Consider the following 25,545-nt stretch of genomic DNA (forward strand, 5'->3'; position numbering starts at 1 on the left):
AGGTGTCCCAGAGGGAATGAACAGAACAGGCTATCAAGTGATCCATCCCCTGTTGGCAAACAGAGGCTAGGGACACCATCCCTGCCCATCCTGGCTAATAGCCATTGATGGACCTATCCTCCATGAATTTATCTACTTCTTTTATGAACCCTGTTATAGTCTTGGCCTTCACAACATTCTCTAGCAAAGAGTTCCACAGGTTGACTGTGCGTTGTGTGAAAAAATACTTCCTTTTGTTTGTTTTAAACCTGCTGCCTATTAATTTCATTTGATGACCCCTGGTCCTTGTGTTATGAGAAGGATGTCAAGTGGATAAAACAAAACATTCTACCACTTATAACAGTTCCATGGGGGGGGGGGGGGCTTGGAACCAGGGTGGACCGACAGCCCCCCTATCAGCACCCCGCTCCCCAGGAGGTTATCAATTGCCGGGCAGTTCAGCTGTCCCTCCCTTCACTGCCATGTGCTGCTCCTGCCCTCTGCCTTGGAGCTGCTCTCCAGAGCCTCCTGCTTGCTGTGCGGGGGAGGCGCTAATGTCAGGGTGTCCCCCTCCCCCCTGCTCCTGCACCCTACTTACCTCATCTTCCATAGAGCAGGGTGGGGACATGACAGGGCTCAGGACAGAGGGAGCTTCCTGGCAGCAGCTGCCATCTCAGCTTACCGATTAACTTAAAAAGGCAGTGTACTTAAAAGTGGGGTCAGCGTACTTAAAGGAGAAATGTGCATCTCTCTCTCACACACAGGGTGTGTGTCTGTCTGCCATGCTGTCTCCCCTCCCTCCATTCTGCTGCCTTGTAGAGTGCGAGGCTACATTAACAACAGTGTGTTAAACCTCAAGGGCTCAGCCAAAAGCTAGTTCATCATTTAGCAGTAAGGCATTCCCTGGGAAATATCCCACCCTCTAACTTCCCCACCTCAACCAAGCTTCACAATCATCATTGCTGTGTACAGTATTCAATTGTTTGTTTAAAAAGTATACTGTGTGTATATATTAGTTTTTTGTCTAGTGAAAAAAAATCCCTGGAACCTAACCCCCACTATTTACATTAATTCTTATGGGGAAATTGGATTTGCTTAACATCGTTTTGCTTAAAGTCGCATTTTTCAGGAACGTAACTTCAACATTAAGTGAGGAGTTACTGTTCACATGTTCCTAACTTTGAATATGTGAGTAGTTCCACTGAAATCAATGGGAATACTCACATGTGTAAACTTAAGCACACGTAAGTGTTTGCAGGATCAGGCCTTTAGTTTGGAAGTTTCAGGTTACTGTAGTTACTTGTAAAGTTTTTTCTTCCCTAATGAAACCAACTCATACTTAGGAAGGATTGTGTATATGTGACGGGTTGGACCCCTTGGGAAGTCACCTGATGTCCTGAGATACCACTGAGTCTACCCGTTCTGCCAGCATGGGCCTGCTTTTACCTGTCTTGCTGAGCCAGGCTCTTAAAATCTCCTCTAACATACACACAGGCAGGGCCACACCCAGCTGCTGATCGGCTCTGGGAAGACTCAGCTTGAGGGACTTGCTCCAACACTCAGATGTCCACCTCCCTTGGAGTACAGACCTAAAGATATAATATATTTGCCAATTCCCTCAATGTGGAAGAGGGTATGCACAATTTCTTGACCCCCCCAAGTTAGAAATCACATCAACTGGGTTGCATTATACACCAGAAATAAATTTATGAACTGTAACAGGTGTATTTTAAGTAGTTAAGGAGATAGCAGACAGAACAAGGCAGATTACTAAGAAAATAAAATGGAGCACTAAATACTTTAATACACTAAAGAAACTGGTTACATGCAAGTTCTCACCCTAAATGTGGTTCTAATAATCTTCTTCACAGGCCAGATGCCCTTCCAGCCTGGGACCAGTTCTTTCCCCCTGTTCAGTCTTACTCATTTCCAGCCATCATCTTGGGAGGGGGCGCAGGGGAGAAATGACTACCTGGATTATCTCACTCCCCACCCTTGGATAGGATTTGCATAAGGTGGGAGTCCTTTGTTTCCTATTTTGACCCCCTTCCCTCACAGTGGAAAGTTACAAGAAGTCCCAGGTAATGTTTTAATATCAGGTGACAAGACCACCTGACTCTGTAGGGCCCTTGTAGCCATTCTTCACAGGCTGACCCACACATTCACAGGAAGATTAAGCTCTTTTATAGTCCACTGTCCTTGTTGATGGGCCATCCACACGATCTGGCTTTTAAATTGTTGTACCTGAAGCGTTGGCAGTGGGCATAGTAGCACAGTTGAAATAGATACATAGTCAATATTTCTAATTTCAGATACAGAAATGATACATGCATACAAATAGGATAATCGCATTCAGTAAATCATAACCTTTCCAATGATATGAGCCATCTTGAATAAAGTATATCCCAGTTATGTCATTCATATCATAAGCATATTTTCATAAAGAATATGGAATGATACATCACAGTATTCTTGTCCAGTAGAGGCCCAGTACTAGAAAAGCAAAGATGATAAAAGTCAAGATTAAAATGAACAGTTAGCAACATGACAGAAAAGCACAATGACAAGGACGTGGGCAGCGGTCAGGGCTAGTGGTCAGAGCAGGGGGTCAAAACCAAAGACTGCATCAGGTACCCAGGCAAAGGACAGAATCAGAAAAGGAGTCAGGTGCCAAGCCAGGGGTCAGGAGTTGGGGAGAACGTCATGTACTTGGCCAGGAGTCAGAGACCACATCAGGGACCTGGAGGAGGGCAGGATGGCATGAACTGGGAGTAGACGGGGGTCTGGGATAGGAAGACAGGAACCAGAAGCAGCCAGGAAAGCAGCAACCAAGAGCATTAGCAATGCAGGGCTCAGGAGTCAGGTAAGCAGAAAGGGTCTGTAGTCGCAGCTAAGGATTTTGCTAGATGCTCGGACAACTTCCTGTTGTTACTTCCTGGTTCATATAGAACTTCTTAGCCAATCAGGGGGATGGATGTTTCCAGAATCGGGAGCTTTGGGGGTAGAGCCCTCTGCAAGTTAGCCCTTCCCTGGACCCTTCCCTAGTTCCGAAGGTGAGCTGCTGGATGGCAGTCGTAGCCTGAGCGCTGCCTGGGGCCTGGGTTTGAGGCCTGTGATCCCTCACAAGAAGCTGGACAGCACCTGTGCATATTATGCTTTGTCCTAGCCAGTATCAGCTTCTTGAGCAGTAAGACTAACCAGATTCATGTTTTTTAAAAATATTTGATTCAGATACTACCTTGTTAGGGCTCATATATGAACCTAGACAGGTAGGTAGATAGACAGCGTCTGATAATCTTCTATTAATATAGTCACTGTTCCTACAAAGCAGTCTGTGCAGTCAGACCCTTATGCTCACATTTAGTTTTATTGAAGTTTGACTCTCTGCTGTTGTAAGAATGCACCTCCACAGATGACTTCTCAGGATCAGGCCCATAATAAGGAGCATGAGCCAATAAGAATTTATGTCTTTAGGCCACTGTATGCTCTCGCTGTTGAAATATGCAAACTAAAAATACATGAAGTCATCTTGGCTGCTCCATGACACAAACCTGTCTGAAGCAACTGCTTTTACACTGGCTGTAGTGCCTCGCTGTTCAATACGGCTAGGTGGATGATATTTACTATTATGACCCAACTCGCCTTCTCCTCCCTGTGCACCAAGAAACCATTTAGAAATGAGTAACAAAACTACTTCATTGATGTTTACTACCCATAGGCTTGAAAGAACACCTCTCACTGGCCTACCTTCGTTGAAACATATTTGTTACACACTGAAACTTAGCTAAAGCAAACACTCATGGGGCAGATAAAAACTGACGGCTTACTAAAACCAAATAGTGAATACATTTGTAGATTTTATATTTATATAAGATGAAAACTTCTGCACATAAACTGATCAGCTCAGTGTATAAAAACAGCACTGGACAGCAGGTTCTCTAATAAGTTCTGTCCAAGTCAAGCTGATCAGCTGTCCAGCTGAAGCTCTTGTCTTTTTGGTAGGGTTGAGCTCACTGGCTCCACTTATGCAGAAGACATGAGGGAATCTGCCAGTTTGTCTTCCCAGTTAGAGAAACAAATGGAAAGGTGAAATGTTAGAGAAAATGGCCAGCTCTTCTTATGGGAGCTTCAGTAGAGGCAGCTGGCATGTTGTAGGGCTTCCTATTAGATATCAGCATACTACAACTGCCCTCTTAGGATATGCAGGCGAAACAGGCATGGAGAAGGTAATAAAAACAACCAGTACAAAGACACCCAAAGTAAGCATTACAGTAAGTCAAATACATGAAACAAATCACAAATAAAATAAATAAAAGTGAATATAATGGCTAAGACTACCACCACTCTTTTCAATTCTATGATTTCTTTTCTTTTCCTCTTTTTTTTCCCCTTTTAATCTGACAACAAGTACTTTGACAAAAGCAGCCTGCAATCTAACACCGAGCAGTTTCCTTCATGGCTGAGAGATGTCACAGAAAAGAGCAGTTGTATCCTTTCCCTCTGGCTATACAACAATTGTGTGATGACAACTGCTTCACCTGGACTGATGTCAGAGAAACATGTTTTCCTACTGAATGATCTAGAAAATGATGCACTAGATGGAGTAGTAATAATTATATAATATTTATAATTTAACTGTTTAATAATTCACTTAGTTTTTAAAGGCAAAACATGTTTTGATAAACATGTTTTCTTAGTTATACAGAACACTTAAGGTAGTTTTACTTAATAGAAAAAATTCCTATCTTTGTGAATCTTTAATTGAATTTGAATTTTCATACAAATAGAGCTTGGAAATAAAAATGAACCATCTAGTATATAATAAATGTATAATTTGACATTTTTAATATAATAAAAAAAGTAAAAATTAAGGATCTGAATAAATGTAAATTAAACTACATAACTGCTTAAATAAATAAATAAATATTTATTTAATAAAGATATAGTGTATTCTCCTGGTTAGCAAAAAGTAGTACCAAGTTTAGTGTACAGACTATATTTAGTTGCAAATTAACGCTGTTACCAACCAATAAGAATCAACCTTTCTTTCATAAAATAACTAACGTACAAATGCAATACACAATTAAAATTGATGTTTTAAATCTCTGATTTAAAATCAATCCACCTGATTAACTGAGTATTTTTTAACAAAAATTTCCCCTCACACTAGACACTAGTTAAAGCAAATCTAGTTTTGTCTTAGGCTCAGATTCAGCAATGACCTTTGGGGATTTTTAGTATATTTAATGTACAATAGTTCTGAATTGATATCAGTGGGAAGTTTTCTGTGCAGCATAAACAAAAGCAGTGTAAACAACGCTAAAAGATTATGTACCTCAGCTCCCAACGAACCAGGTCTATGGGCGTCACGTTATTGACTTGAACTCGGACCATACAGAACATGGTTGCAACCAAGGTCCTGTAGTGGCACCAAATCTTGTATAAAGGAGGTTGTCAAGGTTCCTTCCCCACTCTGAACTCCAGGGTACAGATGTGGGGACCTGCATGAAAGACCCCCTAAGCTTATTCTTACCAGCTTGGGTTAAAAACTTCCCCAAGGTACAAACTTTGCCTTGTCCTTGAACCGTATGCTGCCACCACCAAGTGTGTTAAACAAAGAATAGGGAAAGAGCCCACTTGGAGACGTCTTCCCCCCAAATATCTCCTCAAGCCCTATGCCCCCTTTCCTGGGAAAGGCTTGATAAAAATTCTCACCAATTTGTACAGGTGAACACAGACCCAAACCCTTGGATCTTAAGAACAAGGAAAAAGCAATCAGGTTCTTAAAAGAAGACTTTTAATTAAAGAAAAGGTAGAAGAATCACCTCTGTAAAAGCAGGATGGTAAATACCTTACAGGGTAATCAGATTCAAAACAGAGAATCCCTCTAGGCAAAACCTTAACTTACAGAAAGACACAAAACAGGAATATACATTCCATTCAGCACAGCGTATTTTATCAGCCATTAAACAAAAGGAAATCTAACGCACTTCTAGCTAGATTACTTACTAACTTTAGAGACGTTCTGAGTCTGCATTCCTGATCTATTCCCGGCAAAAGCATCACACAGACAGACAAACCCTTTGTTTCCCCCCACCTCCAGCTCTGAAAGTATCTTGTCTCCTCATTGGTCATTTTGGTCAGGTGCCAGTGAGGTTACCTTCGCTTCTTAACCCTTTACAAGTGAAAGGGTTTTGCCTTTGGTCAGGAGGGATTTTATAGCACTGTATACAGAAAGGTAGTTACCCTTCCCTTTATTTTTATGACAGGGGTCAAATAAGGTGTCTCAGACAAGGTTATGGTTTGCTGGTTATGATTATGCTGTCTATATGTGTGTATCATTTTTGTAGTTAAAGTTATGAATATTGGCTCTATACTGTCTGTATTTCAAACTTATCCGATGCTTCTGGGTGATGCCTCAGATAAGTTGGGGTCAACTCTGCCTAGCCTGCTTCATGGCCCATTAAGGACCATCAGCTATACAACTGACCCATTGAGAGAAGGCAGACACGCCTTGGGACTCAGCAAGGCATGCAGGGACATGTCTAAGGACAGAATTCTGAGGTTTTTCCATGCCATGTGATGGACAGCTTGTCTTTGAAACAAAGAAAATAGAGACTACATGGCAAAAGACTATAAAAAGCTGCACCTCCTCCATCTGGTCTTCAATCCTGCTCCTTACCTCTGGAGGAATTTTGTTACACTGAAGCTTTGAACCAAGGACTGATGACCCATCCCAGCTGTGGATGTATTCCAGAGACTTGATGTGAACCTGCAGTTTATTCTATCACTGCTGCAAGCCTGAACCAAGAACTTTACCATTACTGTATGTAATTGATTTCATTTAACCACTTCTAGCTCTCATTCTCAAAAACTCATAGAATCTAGAAGGGCCCCAATGAACTCGATTCTTTGAGTTGGTACTAGAGTCGATTGTCCCTTGTTTAGGATGAGGGTCAGACAATCTAAGAGACTTAGACATGCATTGGACAGGATAGAGGACTCCTTTGGACTTACCTCTCACTAACCAGTCATCCAGGTACGAGAAGATATGAATTCCCCTCTTCCTGAGGTATGCTGTCACCAGGGTCATGCACTTGGTAAAATTGTGGGGAGCCAAGAACAGAACAAAGGAAAACACGGTGTCCTGATGGCGCTGACCTGCCACAACAAACCTCAGAAACCTCCTGTGGATTGTGAGAATCACCACATGAAAATCCAGGGTAGCAAACCAGTTGTTGTGATTAAATGCAGGGAGAGCAATTGCTAGGGTGACGATCCAGAATTTCACGTTTGATGAGGTTGTGGAGAACAGAGAATAGAATCCCCTTCCCTGTTGCTGCAGAGGGACCTCCTATACAGCTCCCACTGCAAGTAGAATCTGGACCTGCTGAAGGAACAGTGACTTATGGGAGACAGGTCCCTGAAGGGAGATAGGGTAGGAGGGTGGAGGGGAGGGATGTTCAGGAATTGAATGGTAAAGCTCAGTCTCAGTGCCTAGGACCCATGTGTCCATGATTGCTGAATCCGAAGTATCATAAAAGCAAGACAACTTATCCCCAAAACCAAGGGCATAGGGGTAGGGAGGTCACAACTGGAGTGCTACCTGGGACCTGAAAGTCAAAATGGCTGCTTGCTCTGTGCTGGTGGATGATGAGCTGAGTGACTAAAATTAGAGCCAGAAGACGTTCCTCTCTGGGACATGAGACTTCCTGGGGAAGTCCTGCTTTCTCAGGGAAGGAGGGCAGTCGGAAGAAACGCTGTGAGTGATATTGCTGCTGACTGCCTTAGTGACTGCCTTAGTGGCACCTCTTTGTAGCCAGGATATAAACTCCCAACGAACATAAAGCCTGGGAGTCTTTAAACAAATGCAGGGTCTCGTCAGTTTTGTCTAAGAACAAAAACCAACCACAAAAAAGTAAGTCCTCTGTAGTTTGCTGCACATCCAGAGCTATATCAGAATTCTGCCATCATGAAGCCCTCCTCAGGAACATAGCTGAAGCCATAACTCTGTCCAAAGCATCTGCCATGTCCAAAGTTGACGGCAACGAAGTTTTGGCCACAACACAACCCTCCAAAATGAACACCTTAAACTCTTCCCTGGAGGTTTCTGGCAGCTTATCCATGAATTTGGATACAGTGTCCCATTTGACAAAGGTCATATATGCATAGCAGTACCTACTTGCTCATGATGCGCATCTGTAAAGATGAAGTGTTATGAGTTTTTCGCCCTATCAAATCTAGCCTCTTTGATTTGTTGTCCTTAGATGTGGACATATACCTCCCCTGCTGTGATCTGTCATTTTTTGCGGTTACCACGAGACAGTTAGAAGCTGAGTTGGAATAGAAGCACACAAAGCCTCCGATGGGAACATAACGTTTCTCAGAACGATTCGCAGTGGCAGGCAATGAAGCTGGAGTGTTCCATAGGGACTTCACAGGCTCCAAGAGATCTTCATTTATCGGGAGAGCCACCTCCCCGGAGCTGATGACAGCAGAATATCCAAAACTTACACGTGTGCTCCTGTACAAACTCAGTGGGGATGCTCAAGGCGGAAGCCATAAACTTCAGGAGGTCTTGATATGCCTTAAAATCTTCAGGCACAGGAGAAGCAGAGTCCCGTACTCCGGTGATGAAGAAGCAGCAGGATATGGTACTAATGGAGGCTCTTACAGGGGAACTAGCTCTTATACAAGAGGATCAGGCTGAACCAGCTCAGGAGGGACGACATCAGCCTCTGAAATGGAGGCAACTAGGACCAGTGAACTTATCCTGGACTGTGTTGAAGAGCGGGATCTCATGGACTGAAGGATGTCCCAAGAGTTTCAAGGAAGCCACTGGGTACTGAGCTAGCCGCTACTTTCCCTACTATGGGAGCAGTGCCCGTCAGGTACCAATAGTGATCCAGGAACGGTCTAAAATGCTTTCAAAAGCAGTGCTTAGAGGGGGAGGGGGTGGAGAAAGATGCCCCTAAATCAGATCCCAAGGAGCCCTGGAAGTCCTCATATGACAGTTATTGCTGACACCGATGTCACTGCTACTAGACTCAACGGATGTCCGACAGCCAGTACCAGAGTTGATAGTACAGACACCCACTGGTCAAGATGCAGTACTGAGGAGCAGTTAGATGGATCAGCTGCATCCCACATGTCAGAAGAACCATGGTGCCATCAGCAATCCTCTTAAATCCTGGAATGGGTTCTCAGAGGACCTGGGAAAGGCAAATGAACCTTCCTCCTCTTAGAGGAGGCACCAGTCCTCGAACGCACAGCAACGTCACTTGACAACACCAAAGGGGAGCCAATCAATCAGCGGAGTCCCTCAGTGCTGAAGTGAGCTTAGTGGCCTGCTCCAAGAGGTGCTGCTTTCAGGCACAAGCCCCTCACCACCCGCATTCTTCTCTTGAATGACTTGCAGAGGAAGCACCCTTCTCCCAGAGACAGAAAATACCTCTGGTGGGAGTCAATGTTGGGAAGAGCCACCCCACACATTGAACAATGCTTAAACCTTGGCGAGGGCACCACTCAGGAGAGCAAACTACCTACTAAAAACTAAAACTAAACAAAAAGGTACTATTTAACCACACTAACAAACTGACAACTGTATACAACTAGAAATCTCAGAAGACAGACTGAAAGCATGAGGTAAAACACCACTCAGAACAAACTAACCCTAGCCATAGATGATAAGAAGGACCTGTAGGGGGCAGAGGGTTGTCCAGAGTGAAGCCACCTTTAGATAGCCAGGGGCTAGGGCTACAGGCACTGTGGATGCTGCTAGGCAAAGTTCTCCAGCTTTAGTGCGCTGGGCGCACACACACAAGTGAAATACTCGTCTGAAACCACTGAAAGAATAATTTGAATTTACTTTTCATTATAAACAGGCTGCAAAAAAAGGTTTCTGAAGCAAGAAGCTACTTTCATGTGTTAATTCAGCTTTCATTTACAGTGCATAGTTAAAGCTCTACTAGATTACGATTAGTGGAAATTCATCAGTATAAAATGAGAGGGAACTAAACTAACTGATTTATAACTCACACTTAAGACAAATATTAATTGTTTATGATGCACTGGAAAGGGTTTATTAAATGGAACATAAGATCATTTGTATTCTATTCCCAGGCATTGCTATCAAGGACTAACTGGAATCAAATGGAAAGGCATTTTAAAGCTATGTGTAAGGACCTTCACAGAAAATATTGCAGCTGGTTTACAATCTATATATTGCCACGCACACCAGCATAAATATATCTTATGAATTTAGAAATACTACTATTCCTATCCCCTTATAGTATTTGAGTGCAAATGCAATGCCCAAGTGCCTGAAACTGTGTCTGTTAAGTGCAATTGCCTACCCTAAAGAAAACCTTCCCCTTAAAATGTCTGATTTAGGCTTTAGAGTTTCCATACCCATCAAGATGAATAATGAAGTTTACAGATGTTGTTTCAATCTGCGTAGGACACTGTTACATTGGTTCATATGAAGAGGACTACCTCCTAAACCAAAAGGACTAGAAATGGATATTTAAGTTTGCAAATGAAAACTTGCACTATGCAGACTCAATCTGTCACGGGGCCAACTAAACACATCAAGCAGGCAAAGAGTTTGACATCCCTGCTTCAGAACACTGGTAAATGTAAATTAAACCTGTGGATATACTGCTCCATTTTTCCTGTTCAGACGTACAACAGGGCGGCAATAGAGTTTTTCAAAGATTTTCTCACCTCTCCTGGGACTCTCATGATTGAAGAGGATGCCATTCACAGCGAAGAGATTGTAGGCCTCCCTGAAGTTCACCACAATCCAGTAGGCATACAGTTTGGCTGCTCCTACAAAAATAATTTAAATATTACATAATACAACCACACCCACACCCACTCTAAAAGAAATGCACTTCTTTATAGAAAGATGAACTAGGGTTTGATTAATTCTCTCAGTGTGCCATAGTTCACCATAAAAAAAGCCAGCCCAATAAACAGCAACTGAATGAGAAAACACTCCTTTCTGCAGAGCCATAGTCCTGGCTAGGAAGTGTTAAGAAGGCACCTTTCACTTGTTTTCCTATGCACACTCAAGCATAGCACTTTTTCTTTTACAATATAATTAACACAGTTAGAGCGTGTGAAATACGCCATGGTGGTGACCTCTGCTAATAAAAAAAATTACGTTGGGGGAATAAAAGAAAATCTGGTGCCTTAACACTTAAATTGATTTGAAACTTTATCACTGTAGTATTCTAAGCACATTGCTTTAATAAGTGTTTCAACTTAGTTCATGAGAGAAGTGAGCTCTTGGGAAATATTCATTCAGGCAACAAAAATTATGAAACCTTATCACTTCAGTGCTATCTTACACTTCTTCACTAAGAAGGAATCACCCCTCCCTCTCACCCGTTTAAAGAGGTCTCCGCTCCAGATCTGAATGAACAAGGTTTTGTGAAGTGAGATGGTAATTTCCAACCCTCAGGCAATGGCAGCAAATACTTTTTATTTAGTAATTCATAAAGGTATGCTTCTCAACATGTCTAGTCACTTTTGTTCTATCTTTACTTTAATCTCATACCCAAATGACTTCAGCCCTGAGACATGAGGAACAGAGTGTGCACAGATGCACACACTCGAAAACTCACCATACGGAGATCTGGGATAAAAAGGTGTAGTCTCCTTCTGTGGTATTTCTTGCACTTTCCCATAAAGTTCACTGGTTGAGGCTTGGTAGAACTTCACAGAGTTGATAAGGCCACAGGTCTTAACAGCATCTAGAAGCCGTAAAGTGCCAACTCCATCAACATCAGCAGTATATTCTGCTAGGTCAAAAGAAATCTTGGCGAGGGAGAGAGGAAGTAAAACCACGACAGAGATTTACTAAAGGCAACCACAAATGCAACAAGTATACACAACAGATTCACATTTATGCCTTGCTAGCAATAGAACCAACTATATATGTTCAGGCTGATTTCAATTTTTAATTTACAAAAATATCCAAAATGATTTTTAAAAACAGATTTCTGCAATTTGACTACAAAATGAAAAAGCAAAAAGAAGCAAAAAAGTCTAGGAGACTGGTAATCTGCTCACAAAGGGCATTCCCATCCCTAGATTATTCCCACCAGATGGTGCAGATTTATGATCCTTCCTTCTCCTGTAGTCCATATTTTGACAACAGTGAAATAGTTAACATTGATGACATTTAAATTACTATTATTGGGTATCTGAACTATTATCCCATTGACAAACAAGGTAGTTTACATTTTTCAGATATATTGTTTCAGGTTCTCTGCAGATTCAGGCAGAAAAAATTTCATTCATGTCACACTTAATTGTTATTTTTTCTTGCAATCATAAGAACTAGAGATTTAGGGCTTGTCTGCATAGCAACTGGATAACATACATAGCAAGTAACCAAGTCAAATGTAATGCAACACCTCTATTATTTTGGTACAATCCTGATTTTTAACAACATAAATTATATGAAAATAAGGTACTGTTATTCCAAAATAAGAGGGTCCTCACATAAACTTCCATTGAAATAACTGAAGATATTAATTAAAAAGCAATATAACTACTTCCGTTCCAGTCTACTGTGTAGACAAGCTCTTACTTTAAAAAAAAAATGAAACCTGACATTCTGGAGAACAAAATGGAAGTCTAAAAAATAAAAGTGAGTCTGCTGATCTGGTGTGAACCAGCATAATTCAAGCCCTGATTTGGTGGAGAGAGGGAATAAACAATTTTGTGACAGATTGATTTTAAAACATAGCTGCTGCTTGAAACTTTTCAGGGCTTTGAAAGGTCAAAGAATGTGATAAGTAGCATGAATAAATATATTTATCACATCTCTCCAATTTATCATATGGATGCCACCTCCAACTATTTGAGGTGTGTGTATATATGAAATAAATTACAAAACTCCCATCGACTGCAATGGGGCCAGAATTTCCTGCATAGTATATATTATTTCTACTGTATTCCCAGATGATAATCCTTGCTCATATGCAAGTCGTAGCAGACTACCATACATGTAAATTGTAAATGTACCTCAGGTGAGCTCAGATGAGAACAAATATTTTCTAAAAAATCCCAAATTACAAATTCTCTATCCAAAGTGAACACTGAGCCTATAATAGCAATACTAGAAACTGATCTCACTGGTTTATGCACAGACCAAATGCACAATGCAAGCTTTTCCCTATTCCTTGAGAATGACCTCAATCTTCACCTGGAAAAAATCACTCTTGAGGGTGTGAGGTAATTCTGCCTCCATGTTTGCCCAGTCCTGAGTGTCTCTTGAGCAGAAACTGACAGCTTTGTGTGCGTTTGGTGTTTTTGTAATGTGGGCTATTGTTCACTAGGGACTAGGCTCAAACCACTAAATTCATTTCAATTAGGACTGCAGGTTAGACTAAAATGGCAGCCATGAAAGTGAAAAATGTGTACTTTATCAGCTAAACATTCCAACTCCAATAATGTATTCTAAGACACTTTACACAGTACAGGGGCAGTAATGTCTTGCATGTAAATAACTGGATACCTTCTTAACATGGGGCATTTTTTGTGACTTCATTCTGGCACTATAGAAGACAGAGCTTTATAAAACAGAAATTCCTTACGTAGATTATATAGACAGATTTGTAAATGAATCGGACCACAGAAAATTCAGGATTTGTCCAATATCAAATGATCTACCTTTCCTCTATACATACTGGTTCTATGAAGCCAATCAAAGATTAAAGATAAAAAAAATCTAAGCCCTCTCCAAGTAAGAGCTCTTAAAGAAAAAAATCTATAGTGACTGGTCAACATTTAAAGTGCATCTAGATTGGAGGGTCTTAGCCCTGGTCTACACTATGAGTTTAGGTCAAATTTAGCAGCGTTAGATCGATTTAACCCTGCACCCATCCACACAACGAAGCCATTTTTGTCAACTTAAAGGGCTCTTAAAATCGATTTCTGTACTCCTCCCCAACGAGGGGATTAGCGCTGAAATCGACATCGTCAGGTTGAATTTGGGGTAGTGTGGACGCAATTCAATGGTATTGGCCTCCAGGAGCTATCCCAAAGTGCTCCATTGTGACTGCTCTGGACAGCACTTTGAACTCAAATGCACTAGCGATCCTGACCGAGCCAGGTCACTGTGTCACATGCACTCTGTGCTGTGTCAGCCTTGGGTGGGGGCCTGACTGCTTTGTGAGCAGGAAGGCCACAGATCTAGACATCGCATTAGGTAGCTTCTGTAGCTAGAGAAAACATTCCTGTGCATTAGGCAAAGTCTGTAGCAAAAAAAGAGAAGCCCTGTGACACACCAAACTGTTAATAATAAACAACCACACACTACATAAAGTATAATAACGACCACGTGAAGGATATGTTCAAGTTGGGTTTTTGTAATGTAGTGGTTATCATGTTCACCTAACACGCAAAAGGTCACCGGTTCGAAACCGGGCAGAAACAGGTCACTGTTCCTTTTTCTGACTCCCCTCCTGCATTTTTAGTCTTAGAACAGACTGCGCTGTGAAATTTTACTTTGAATTATATCAATTATGAGTTAAATAATATGGAAGCTCTCTCTAAGTTATAGTCCCAGGTTCCTTACCCTTTCAGCTGATCTGATAAATTAACATTTTTGTTAGGGGCGGGGGAAAATTTTCAAGCTGAGCAGTATCTTATTCCTGAAGCAGACTCTGATTTCATGAGTAAGGTATTTCCCACTATGAATAAATGTGGAGGAATCAGACGAAAACGTGATTTGTACAGCAAGGGAACAAGGAATTTGAATAATAGAGGCCCATTTCTGCTACCCACACTCAGAGTGACTAGACCTCACTGGCACAAGAAGTCCCATTAAGGTCAATGTGACACTTAACATGAGTACAAGTTTCAGAGTCGTAGCCGTTTTAGTCTGTATCAGCAACAATGAGGCATCCTTGTGGCACCTTAGAGACTAACATTTATTTGGGCATAAAATTGGATTTTAGCCCACAAAAGCTTATGCCCAAATAAATCTGTCTATCTCTAAGGTGCCAGAAGGATTCCTCGTTGTTTTAAAAAGAGTAAGGGCTGCAGACTATAAGTGAAATCCTGACCCCACAGAAGTCAATGGGAGTTTTGCCACTGACTTCAGAAGTGTCAGGATTTCACCCTCAGGCCCTACTGAGAAGATCACAGTCTAAGCTATCTGCTGTTTGGTGATCTTAAGTGCAAAGTACAATTACTACTCTATAAAAATAAAAACCTATTACATACTACTATAAACATTACTTTAGGGCTCAGTTCACCCCTATGTGAGAAGCGGCAGTACAACTAATCCGGAAAGGCTTTCACTATTCATCTGAGGAGGTACTTAAATTTAACCATATTAATTTTTATTTAAAAAAAACACAAGTGCAAATGAGTGGGTAAACTGAGTTTAGTTGATTTATGGCTTCCTATCTCCAACCATCTGCTGATCAGGCTGCCACTCACTGTTGCAGAAAACAAGGTGTTTTATAGCAGAAATGCATTTCTTAATTTGAAGAAAATGACAAACAGGAAAAAATAGCCATCCAAACTTTTTTACAGTGCCAGTCTCTTCACGAATGCAAAGAAGCTGGAGTCTGATGCCACGGAGAAGACTGAAGTTAATCTGGAAATGCTTGTCTCTGTAAAGTGCATTTGTAGACATATATACAATTTTGCACACACTTTTGCTGTAATAACGTATCACCCAAGTTGTTTCAGTATGATCCCTTCCCTTGAAACTACTAGAGACAGCTGTTGAAGACCAAACCTGATCAGAGCAAATAGGGGAAGGAGAGAGAGACAGAGAAGGGGCCATCATCTGCTTTAGGAAGCAAAACTGTTGCTCCACCTTCTTCTGCCATATGCAGTGAACAAAACCGGAATCAAACTAAAGTTTGTGGCTAAACCAACTCCCCTCCATCCTCATCCTCCAAATACACAAGCAGTATTAGGGCTCTACATCAGTTTTTTTTTTGTTTGTTCTTCTCGGACAAATTTAACTTTTATCCACCCTCAACTTCTCAGGGTTAATCTGCCAGTGGCAAAAAACTGGGAGGGGTTGTTTTTATTTAAAAAAAAAAAAAAGAGGTGTCATTTCCTAGTAGAATTTTTTTCCTAAGAATATCTGAATCATGCAAAAAGAACAGGAGGACTTGTGGCACCTTAGAGACTAACATTTATTTGAGCATAAGCTTTCGTGAGCTACAGGCCAATGGGGGCTTTGGGAAGCGGCGCGGGTCGAGGGCTGTGCTGGCCGCCACTTCCCACAGCCCCCATCGGCCTGGAGCTGCGAACCACTGCTAGTGGGAGCCGTGATCGGTCAAACCTGCGGACATGGCAGGTAAACAAACCGGCTCGCCAGGGGGCTTACCCTGGTGGGCCATGTGCCAAAGGTTGCTGATTCCTACCCCAGTTATCTCAACATCCTTCCAGTAGTGCATTAAGCAATGTGACCAATATTGGTTACACATAGTTTGTTCTCTCTCTCTCATCCTCTCCCCAGAAAACTGTATGTGTAGCAGAACATTTTGTTGATTAGAGGTGGTGAGCACGCGTGGCATGTGGATGTTAGAGATGGCAAGGTCAAAGAAACATGTCTGGCACTCGTAGTGGAAGGTGCTGAGGTTTGTGATGGTCCTTAGTTCCAGTGGGAATTAATTCTATAGTCTCAGATCAGCCCCAGAGAAATCCATCTTCCACACAAGTGAGCTTTACCCCGATGGTAGAAAGTTCCATTGTCCCATAGGAGCAAAACTGTTGACTAAGATCTTCATCCCAGAGCTTCAGTCGATTTTTTTATATACGATGGATCCAGTCCATTGAGCACCTTGACAATAAGGCCCATGTGTTTCAGTATTCTATGGAAGCCAGCATAGGGAGTGGAGGACAGAACTGATGTGCTTGCGGTACCCCAGGTTACAGATGAGATGTGTTGCAGGGCCCTGTCTGAACTGCAGTACCCTAAGCGCTGAAGGTTTTATGTCCAAGTGTATTGCATTGCTGTAGTACAGATGAAAAGTGATGAAGGTGTGGTGGCTCTAAGACACCTTTCTACACTCAGTAATTTGGTTGGCTGGTAATTAAAATAGTCTCTGACATAATTTAGAGCAGCCTAAGGTGGCTTTTGGAGTTAAAGTGTCTGTGGCATGCTCAGTGCAGCTGAAATGTTCAGAGATTTTTAGCAGTAAGACATGCTCCTCTGTATATGTTCAAATGGTGATTTTTTTCATGGTTTATAACTTGGCCAATCTAGCCAAATTTTCACGGGGACAGTACAAGGCATCTCTCTGACTCCAAGACTATCCCCTTGACAAATTTCAAGATCTTGCTCCAAACCTCTGAGGTGACAGAGGTCTTCAAAGAAACAGCAAGAAAAACAGGTTAGCATTGTTAAAACTACCTATTTTCCCCTTGCCTCTTTATTAAAAATGACCACACTCTTTTTGTTTCAGAGTAGCAGCCATGTTAGTCTGTATTCGCAAAAAGAAAAGGAGTACTTGGGGCACCTTAGAGACTAACCAATATACATCTTTAGCAAAGAAAAATTCAACCTGAAGCAGAGTAAGCATGGAAAAATTTAGCCTGAGAAGTTAAAGTTTGACAGTTACAAAAGCAAACTGAAAACATGGGATTATAACTGGACGTGTCAGGCAACTTTAATAATAGAGAAGGAGTACTTGTGGCACCTTAGAGACTAACCAATTTATTTGAGCATGAGCTTTCGTGAGCTACAGCTCAAATAAATAGGTTAGTCTCTAAGGTGCCACAAGTACTCCTTTTCTTTTTGCGAATACAGACTAACACGGCTGTTACTCTGAAACCTTTAATAATAGAGGTTCTCTAAGAGAGCCCCCTGCATTACTGCAGGTGTATTTAGGTGCCTGGTTCACCAGTAAGTGCCCCCCCCACATATACACCCAATTTTCACCTGTGTCTTTGAAGCAATCTATTGGCAGACATCTGACAGCTGAAAAATGTGCTGTCTAGAAAAGCCACTGACTGTTAGTTATTTTCAAGTTTCAACATCACTCTCCTTCACTAGAGTATTAGCTGCCTCTCAGAATTATTTTAAACAAGACAAAGGCTTCATTGGCTGTATAAAATATTTGAGTCATCTCAGAATTTTTTTTTTATTTTTTTTAAGAAAAGCAGTAAGTTGTGACTGTCATCTTTTTATAGTATTTAAGTTTAAATAAGTAGTATTATTTGAATAGGAAATAGTAGATACTAGTCACTGAGATTGCAAGCTAAGGCCTGATCCTGTGAGCTAATTGTCACAGAGGGAGTTGAGAGATGCTCAGCACCAATTTGGAGGCACACATCTTTTTGCAGGATCAGGCCCTACGTACCTTTGTCATTCATCATCTCTCCTCCTCAGAAGAGCTTCATATAATGGAATGTTCAGATCTGATAGCAATAAAATGCTGAAGAGGAGGAGGAGAGATCTCATAGAACATGAGATTCAGAATGACCATAAACCTTTGTCACAAAAATGTAACCTTCCCATTAGTTTTGCTTATCTTCTCATCCATTCATTATTAATTTGATGGAATTGGGGAGTCGTCAGGGTTATGTGATGCAAGGAATTTATCTTGTAGAACAATCTCCAACCAAGTGTTCAAAGAAGCTTGAGTTTCAAATTAAAGAAAGGTTTTTTTTTTAAACTTAGGGGAAAAACGTGTTTTGGGGGGGAGTTTTTAAATCATTTTCTAACTGGATATTTAGAGCATATCTATGTTTACCTTACACTGCTAAAGCACAATAAGCATGTAGCAAAGCCAGGAAGAGTTTTGAAATGTCGTAACTTCAATGATTAGTGACACTATAATACTCTGAAAGTTTTCTTACATAGTGAAATCCAGCTGTGCCAGAAGCTTTAAACACTATTCAAAAAAGGCTAAAGGGGTGACTTGCAGAGTCACTGGAGAACATTAGAAAGGAAGATGTAAAAAGATAGCCAATTCATTTTACTTTATATGTGCCAGGGGAATAAAGGACCATGAATAAAATGCGAGAGGGAAAGAGTCACTTTGAAATTTTCCTTCAATGTTTTTTTTTAAAAAAAACAACACACATCTCCATGGATAAAGAAATGGATTTAAAAACGCTCATTAAAGTTAGAACCAGGCATTATTATAATAATGTATTTTTCTACCGCATACGGTATGACATTCTTCCACAATTTCCTCCTGTGACCCTGGATGCTTTCAAAACATGAAGCAAGAATGTTTTTAAATACATGAAATCATGAAAACTCCACCAAAATGCAGAAAACAAAAAACAAAAAAGTTTATTACACCATTTTTTGGAGTCCTGCTACTGAAGGCAAGTTGGATTGTTGATTTTAATTCAACTGCAGGCCACAATTCCATTCCTCTCTAAACAATCATCCGTTTAATCCATCTATTATGAAATAACCTAACAAAAATGCTTCCCAAGTGCTTGACTCAGTTTATTCGTAAACTTCAAAAAGAGGTTAATCTCTTCTGTTTACTGGGAGACTAAAACCCATAACATCTCTTCAAGAATATTTTTACACTGTAATCAGCTGATTAGTCTATTGTGATAATAGTTCAATAACGGTCCAAAATTTAGAATAGGGAGTTTAATATAGTGGCAAACATAGTAAAGCAGATTACCGATTGTATTTTCTGTAAGTTACTCAAGCAGAACAGTTTCCTTGCTGTCCTATTTTAATGTATATGGAAGACGTTTTCAGTCTTTCAGCTGCATTGCAATGGATAGGCAGGATCATCTACTGATTCAGCCTGTTAGCAGCGTTGAAATTATATTTGGAAATACTGATTGATGCCAGAGTTGTAGCTTGCCAGTCCACACCCCAGATCTAAAGGAGGTGAGCGTGGCTCACTGGGCTGGGGGAACAAGGGACAGAGAATGTGAAGTGAAATGAAATGTAGCTCTCTTTACTTAAATACTCCTATGGCAGTGTTTGTCCATAAATGCTCCAAATAAGAGGTTAGATTCTGAAAGTGCCAGAAGAAATCCCCATTCCCTCTGTGCTCCTGCACAGGAGCTGGCCAGAGTCCCAGTTGGAAGTGTAGTTCCTGCTCGCTCAAGATTCCCCCATGAACAACAACTGTCTGAAAGGGGACAAGGAGGAGACTGGTGAAGACAAGCATATGAATCATCCCTACCTCCCTCCTTCTCTCCAACAAAATGGCCAGACTTGGAGTATATGCTGTATCCTCTTTAAGGACAGTGCAACAGCTATGCTGTCTGGAAGCTAAAATTTTCTCCAGAGAATGCAGTTACTGCATGGCCCCTCCATACATCCTCTGCACACACACCTCGTCTTGGCCAAGTTTGGAGGTACTGCCAGAAGTTCTTTTTTAATCAGTGTTCTACTTAAAGCAAAACTACATATTTTTTTGTCATTGATCACTTAAGAAAATTACCTTTTGGGCTGCAATTTCTCGTGCTTATTTTCAGCCCCAAACGACCTTGTTTTGGAAAGCTCAATAAAGAGTCTATTCGGCTGTGTCTCAGTTACACAAGAAATGTGAAAAAAAGTATTTCCTCTAGTGAAAAATGGCTTTAAAAACAAATAATATTCCATATTTTGCTTGTATGTAGCCTTGAATATGGACTATTGCCCTTGCTGTGTATGAAGACACTTGGTTCAGAAATAGATAAAATGTACTGAACAGGTGCAGAGTTTCTAGATCAGGTCATTTCTCAAATAGAAATCAACGAACACCTCAAATACTGGCATTTACAAATTAATAGAACTTGATGAAAACTGGAAACCATTTTTAAACAAAACTTTTTGTGTGATTTTTCCTCTTCATTTTTGGGTGAAATTCCATTGACTAAAATTTTCTGATTCTCTCTCCAAATGACCTATTATTTTGTCCTTGTCTTTTTTTTTTCCTTTCTTTTTTTTAACAAATAGATCTGTACAGCTGTTGAGATTCTAAAAAAATGACAGATATTAAAACTGGAAAATAACCTGCAATCAGTGTCTCCTCCCCCTAAATTTCAATGCATCCTCAATTTTGTAAACCTACACTGAAGTGTGAAACTTTCCAGATGTTTTCTATTGAATGAACAGAGATGAGAGGAGGGTGAATTGGACAAATTTTGAAATGGGGAGTCCTTTTATGTGCCCTGAAGTAAAGTTACCCTTTGCACCCGTCACTGTGCATGAGCCATTACAATTTCACAACAAAAACAAATGTCTCCTACAAGAATTAATCCTTCTGTGCCTCGCTTCTCTGTCTCTAAAATGGGGATGATAGTGCTTCCCTACCTCACAGGGGTGTTGTGAGGATAAATACATTAAAGATCGTAAGGTGTTCATATACTATAGAAATGGGGGCCACATAAGTAGCTTTGATAGACAGTCAGACCCTAAATACACTTGAGCCAATCATTAAATTTTAAAAATTAAGAATGGCTGGGCCTTGAGAGACCTCCCAGAGGAAAGAAAAGGAAAGGAGTTTCTAGAAATTATGCATCTGTTTTTACCAGGTTGTTGCTTACACTCAGAAAACTATGAACAAAAAGCAGAGCCTCTATTAATTCAATCTTACAATAGCAGGGTAGATGAGGGTGGGGGCATTGCTTGGCATAGAGAGAGCTGTCTAGGACACATACTGTACGGGTATGTCTACATTGGTGTAAAAAACTCACGGTTGGCCCAGGTCAGCTGACTCAGGTTTGTGGGGCTCGGGCGCCAGGGCTGAAAAACTGATGTAGATATTCGGTCTCAGGCTCAGAGCTCAAACTCTGGGACCCTGAGAGGGTGAAGGGCCCTAGAGCTCAGGATCCAGCCTGAGCCTTGTCTGCACTGCAATTTTTAGCCCCGCAGTCCAAGCCCCACAAGCCCGAGTCAACTGACCTGGGCCAGCCACGGCCATGCTGCAGGTCTTTTATCCCTGTGTAGATGTACCCTTAAGAGTCAGACATGTTTATGCACCTAAGCAATGCCTCTCCATCTACACTGGTATTTATACCCATGCTAGGGGGGGCATACACTGTAGCATTATATAGCATTTTGTATATTCAAGCACAGCTCCTATTGACTTCATGTGCACCTGTGAATGTTCGCACTTCTGTAAATCAGACCCCAGGATCTCAAGTCAGGCACCAAGAAAATGAGGAGCACAGAATTAGTTACCACCTCTAAGAAGTTTGGTTTAAGTGACTTGCCCAGAAACTCTGACAGAAGCAAGGCTAGAATCCAGTTCTCCAGGGCACCGTGAGACCATCCCTTCCTTTCCTGGCATTCCCTGCCGCATTCACTACACACCTCCCAACATCTGAAATGGATGAGGCAGGAGTCCTACAGAAAACATTCTCCTTCACTACAGAGCTATTCCTCCTCAGAGCAGACCCATCCTGTGCATGGAATGAGGCAATCTTAATTCTGACATTTCCTAACTTCTGAGTGCTAGACTTTGCAATATAAATATTGTCCTTTTGATGTTTAAAAAAAATGTCCAAGGTTTTTCAAAAAGCAAACTGAAAAAACAGAAAACCCATAATGTGGCACCATATTGGCATGTGGGCCCCCAGAAGGTTTGGAACCTTTAAATCTACCACACAGATCTCTGCTACTTGAGTTAATGGAGTAAATGTCAGCAATACAGGTTGGGTGAGAGAGAAGCTTTTGAGCCACACAGAGTCCTTCTCTCACCAACAGAAGTTGGGCCAATAAAAGATATTGCCTCACCCACCTTATCTCTTCAATATCCTGGGACCAACACAACTACACTGTATACAACTGTACAGGTTGAAATTCTTGAGGTGGAACAGTAGCAGTGGGGGTTTCACAGCCGAGCAATGGTGAGACTGGAATCTTGGATTCCATTCCATGCTCTGGAGGGAAGCGTGCTCTAGTGGGCACAGACTCTGCCCACTTCCTCAAGCTTGACCTCTTCTGCTCCTTCCCCTCCAACCTATCCCTTTCCCAGGTTTGCTGCTGTCCCATCCCCGACTCCTCATCCCAGTCACCGTCTCCTCACCTAGCGAGTCCCAGTCACCACTCTCCAGGCCTCTCATCCCAGGCACAGCCTCCTTGCCCAACCAGTCCTAGCCTGCCCTTCTGGACATTTCATCATTACCTCAGTTTCCTCACACACTCCCAGTGCGAATCTCTTTGCCCAGCCACTCATTTCCTTCATCCCAGCTCCCCATCCAATCAGTCCCTCCCTCCCATCCCCATCTTCCAATCACAACTACACCTTCACCAACCCCACTGGCTCCCAGTCCCAGGCTTTTCATTCGTTGTGTCACCCCACAACATGACTCCTTGACCAATCTTTTTGAACAGCTAGTCCAAATTCCCCTCCTCCCCACTACATAATGGCTCCTTTTCAGATCTTCTTCCCCTGCTCCACTAATTTGCAAATGAAGGCCACCTCACTGTCCAATTTCAGATCCCTGTTCCAATACACGGGAGTGCTAGAGCATTCCAGGGAAAAGGTCACCAGAGTTTATTAATATGGGCAAAAACATGTCTCTTCATTCCCCCCTCCTCCCCTCCCCACCCCCAATGTTGTTCTCAGAAATAGCTGAACTATTTTGGCTGAAATTTTTCCAAAAAATTTAGCTTGAGACAGACGCCAGGCATAGAAGTTTCACCCTGAGCTGTTAAAATGTGGCAAAGCAACTGAAAACATGATCTTGTAAGTGATGGGCAAGTTTAACAACATGCAGCTCTACCAGTCCCACCTATAATACACACAGACAGACACAGTATTCTTATATTTGACAGGTTAATGACTAATTTTAAGCTTAAAATATTTTTAGCATCCTTTAATATAGCAACTGCTTTGTTGGAGTGGAATAGTAAGCCTACAAGAGGCTTTCAGTGTTTTAGCAAAGGAAACAAACTTACTTAATGTCTCTGTGACTTGGTTTCCACATCTGTAAAATGGGGATAATAATCATGACATGCCTTAAAGGGAAAGGCTTCATTCATTACTGCATGTAGGATGCTACAGAAGTTATTTGATATGGAAGACATTAACAAAGTGCACTGCACTCTTACCATCACCATTGCTGTCGCTGCAGTTTCAATGTGGTTATGCATAAATGCAAAATCCTTACATTTTCTCCAGCTGTATATTTTCTGGAAGATGACTGCTGTTCTTTCTATGTGAAAGCAAGCACCTCTGTGAACTCAATAGCAACCCCTGCACAAAATTCTCCATTTAATGAAATTATCTGACTCAGAGGGATGTGGGTCAGTAACCAGAAATCTGTGGGATGAACCAGATAATCCATGTGGGCTTGACAGGTATGAGGGCGAGGGAGGACGACGGTTTTCAGGGACAAGACCCATTTGTTAAACCCTTCTGTTTAATTATTATTATTATTATTATACAGAACAAGGAGGACACCATCTCATAAATCAAAAAATGTCAGATCCGCAGCTGGTATCTGATTTGCCTTTAATGGGAATTTTAAAAATTATTATTTTGAAAATTTAAGTGGCTCCACCACAATTCACACATAAGAACAGATTGGCACTCATCTAAAAAGCTGGGTTTCAACTCTGACACTTGTGAGGTGAATCCTGAAATCATAGAAAAACATTACAAGGGATTTGTGCACTGCAACCAGTTTCATCCCCCAGGTCCCTTTTTCATCCATCACCATGTTCTAACAAACATTAAGCAAATAGGAATAATAGCGACCTTTCATTTGAACATTAAGATACAGAATTCGGGAAACAGTTGGAGGTAGAAATGGTATGCAACTTATGTAACTTTCAGAATAGTAACATAAGACCATAACGTTTTGGGGGTTATTTCCCTCTAGTTTCATGGATTCAAGAGATGAAAGAATTACTGTATTGTTGAGTTGGGAGATAAAAAAAACAATTACTGGGTTACACAAAACTCCACTTTATATCCATGCCATGTTTCTATACTTCTTTAAAAATTTTATAAATCTGTCAAGATTGAACTCTAGAGAATTGGCTGACTCTGAGGAGGTACAGCCTTCCACCTCCCGGTCATTGGCTGAGGATGACAGTGAGAAAAGACTTTATTGACAGAGTATGAAAAATTAGGTCATATTCTTAGCAGATAAGGTGGTACACAGCATAAAATACAAACATAATGGCATTAATTGCCCCATTAGCTCCTTTCCTTTCCCCCATCCCCACTGACGGGAGTTGCAGCACACTTCACTAAAGACATAGTGGACTGGACATAGAAGACTATCCTATCTCCTCTTGAGTTGGGCCCTGTAAATTAGGAATGAGACAGGGTGGGTGGGGCTTTGTGGTTAAGCCTGAATTGCCAGTGTGGTGTATGAATTCATTCTCCATGACAATCAGCAGGGATGGCATCTTTCACAAGCAAGACACACACTTTGAAATTCTGTATAAAAAGATCTTTAAAAGACTGCATAGCTTGGGCTCATACTATCCTGTTTCTACTGCATACAAGTATTTTATTTTAAATTAGTACTTCTTTTCAATCATGCCAGTGTGAGCCACCCTCCAGATGCAGGAATGTGGAGAGAAGTGAATTTTGCTCTGAATTAGTAGGGAGAAGAGGTGAAGTTGCCAAAGCTTGGGGTTTGGTTTTGCAG

At 41.4% G+C, this 25,545-nt stretch overlaps 1 protein-coding gene across 3 annotated transcripts in view; it reads right to left on the reverse strand.

Annotated features, from left to right (window-relative positions):
* GMDS (GDP-mannose 4,6-dehydratase) overlaps positions 1 to 25,545 on the reverse strand; it is a 550,304-nt gene that overhangs the window by 312,745 nt on the left and 212,014 nt on the right. For all 3 annotated transcript variants that reach the window (XM_073332192.1, XM_073332194.1, XM_073332193.1), the window contains exons 5-6: positions 11,610 to 11,802; positions 10,705 to 10,809 (exon numbers count right to left, since the gene is read on the reverse strand). In XM_073332192.1, coding sequence (XP_073188293.1) covers positions 10,705 to 10,809; positions 11,610 to 11,802 — 298 coding nt within the window. The remainder of the gene's footprint in view (positions 1 to 10,704; positions 10,810 to 11,609; positions 11,803 to 25,545) is intronic.

This window comes from Lepidochelys kempii, chromosome 2 (assembly GCF_965140265.1).
Source record: "Lepidochelys kempii isolate rLepKem1 chromosome 2, rLepKem1.hap2, whole genome shotgun sequence".
Taxonomy (NCBI): Eukaryota; Metazoa; Chordata; order Testudines; family Cheloniidae; genus Lepidochelys; species Lepidochelys kempii.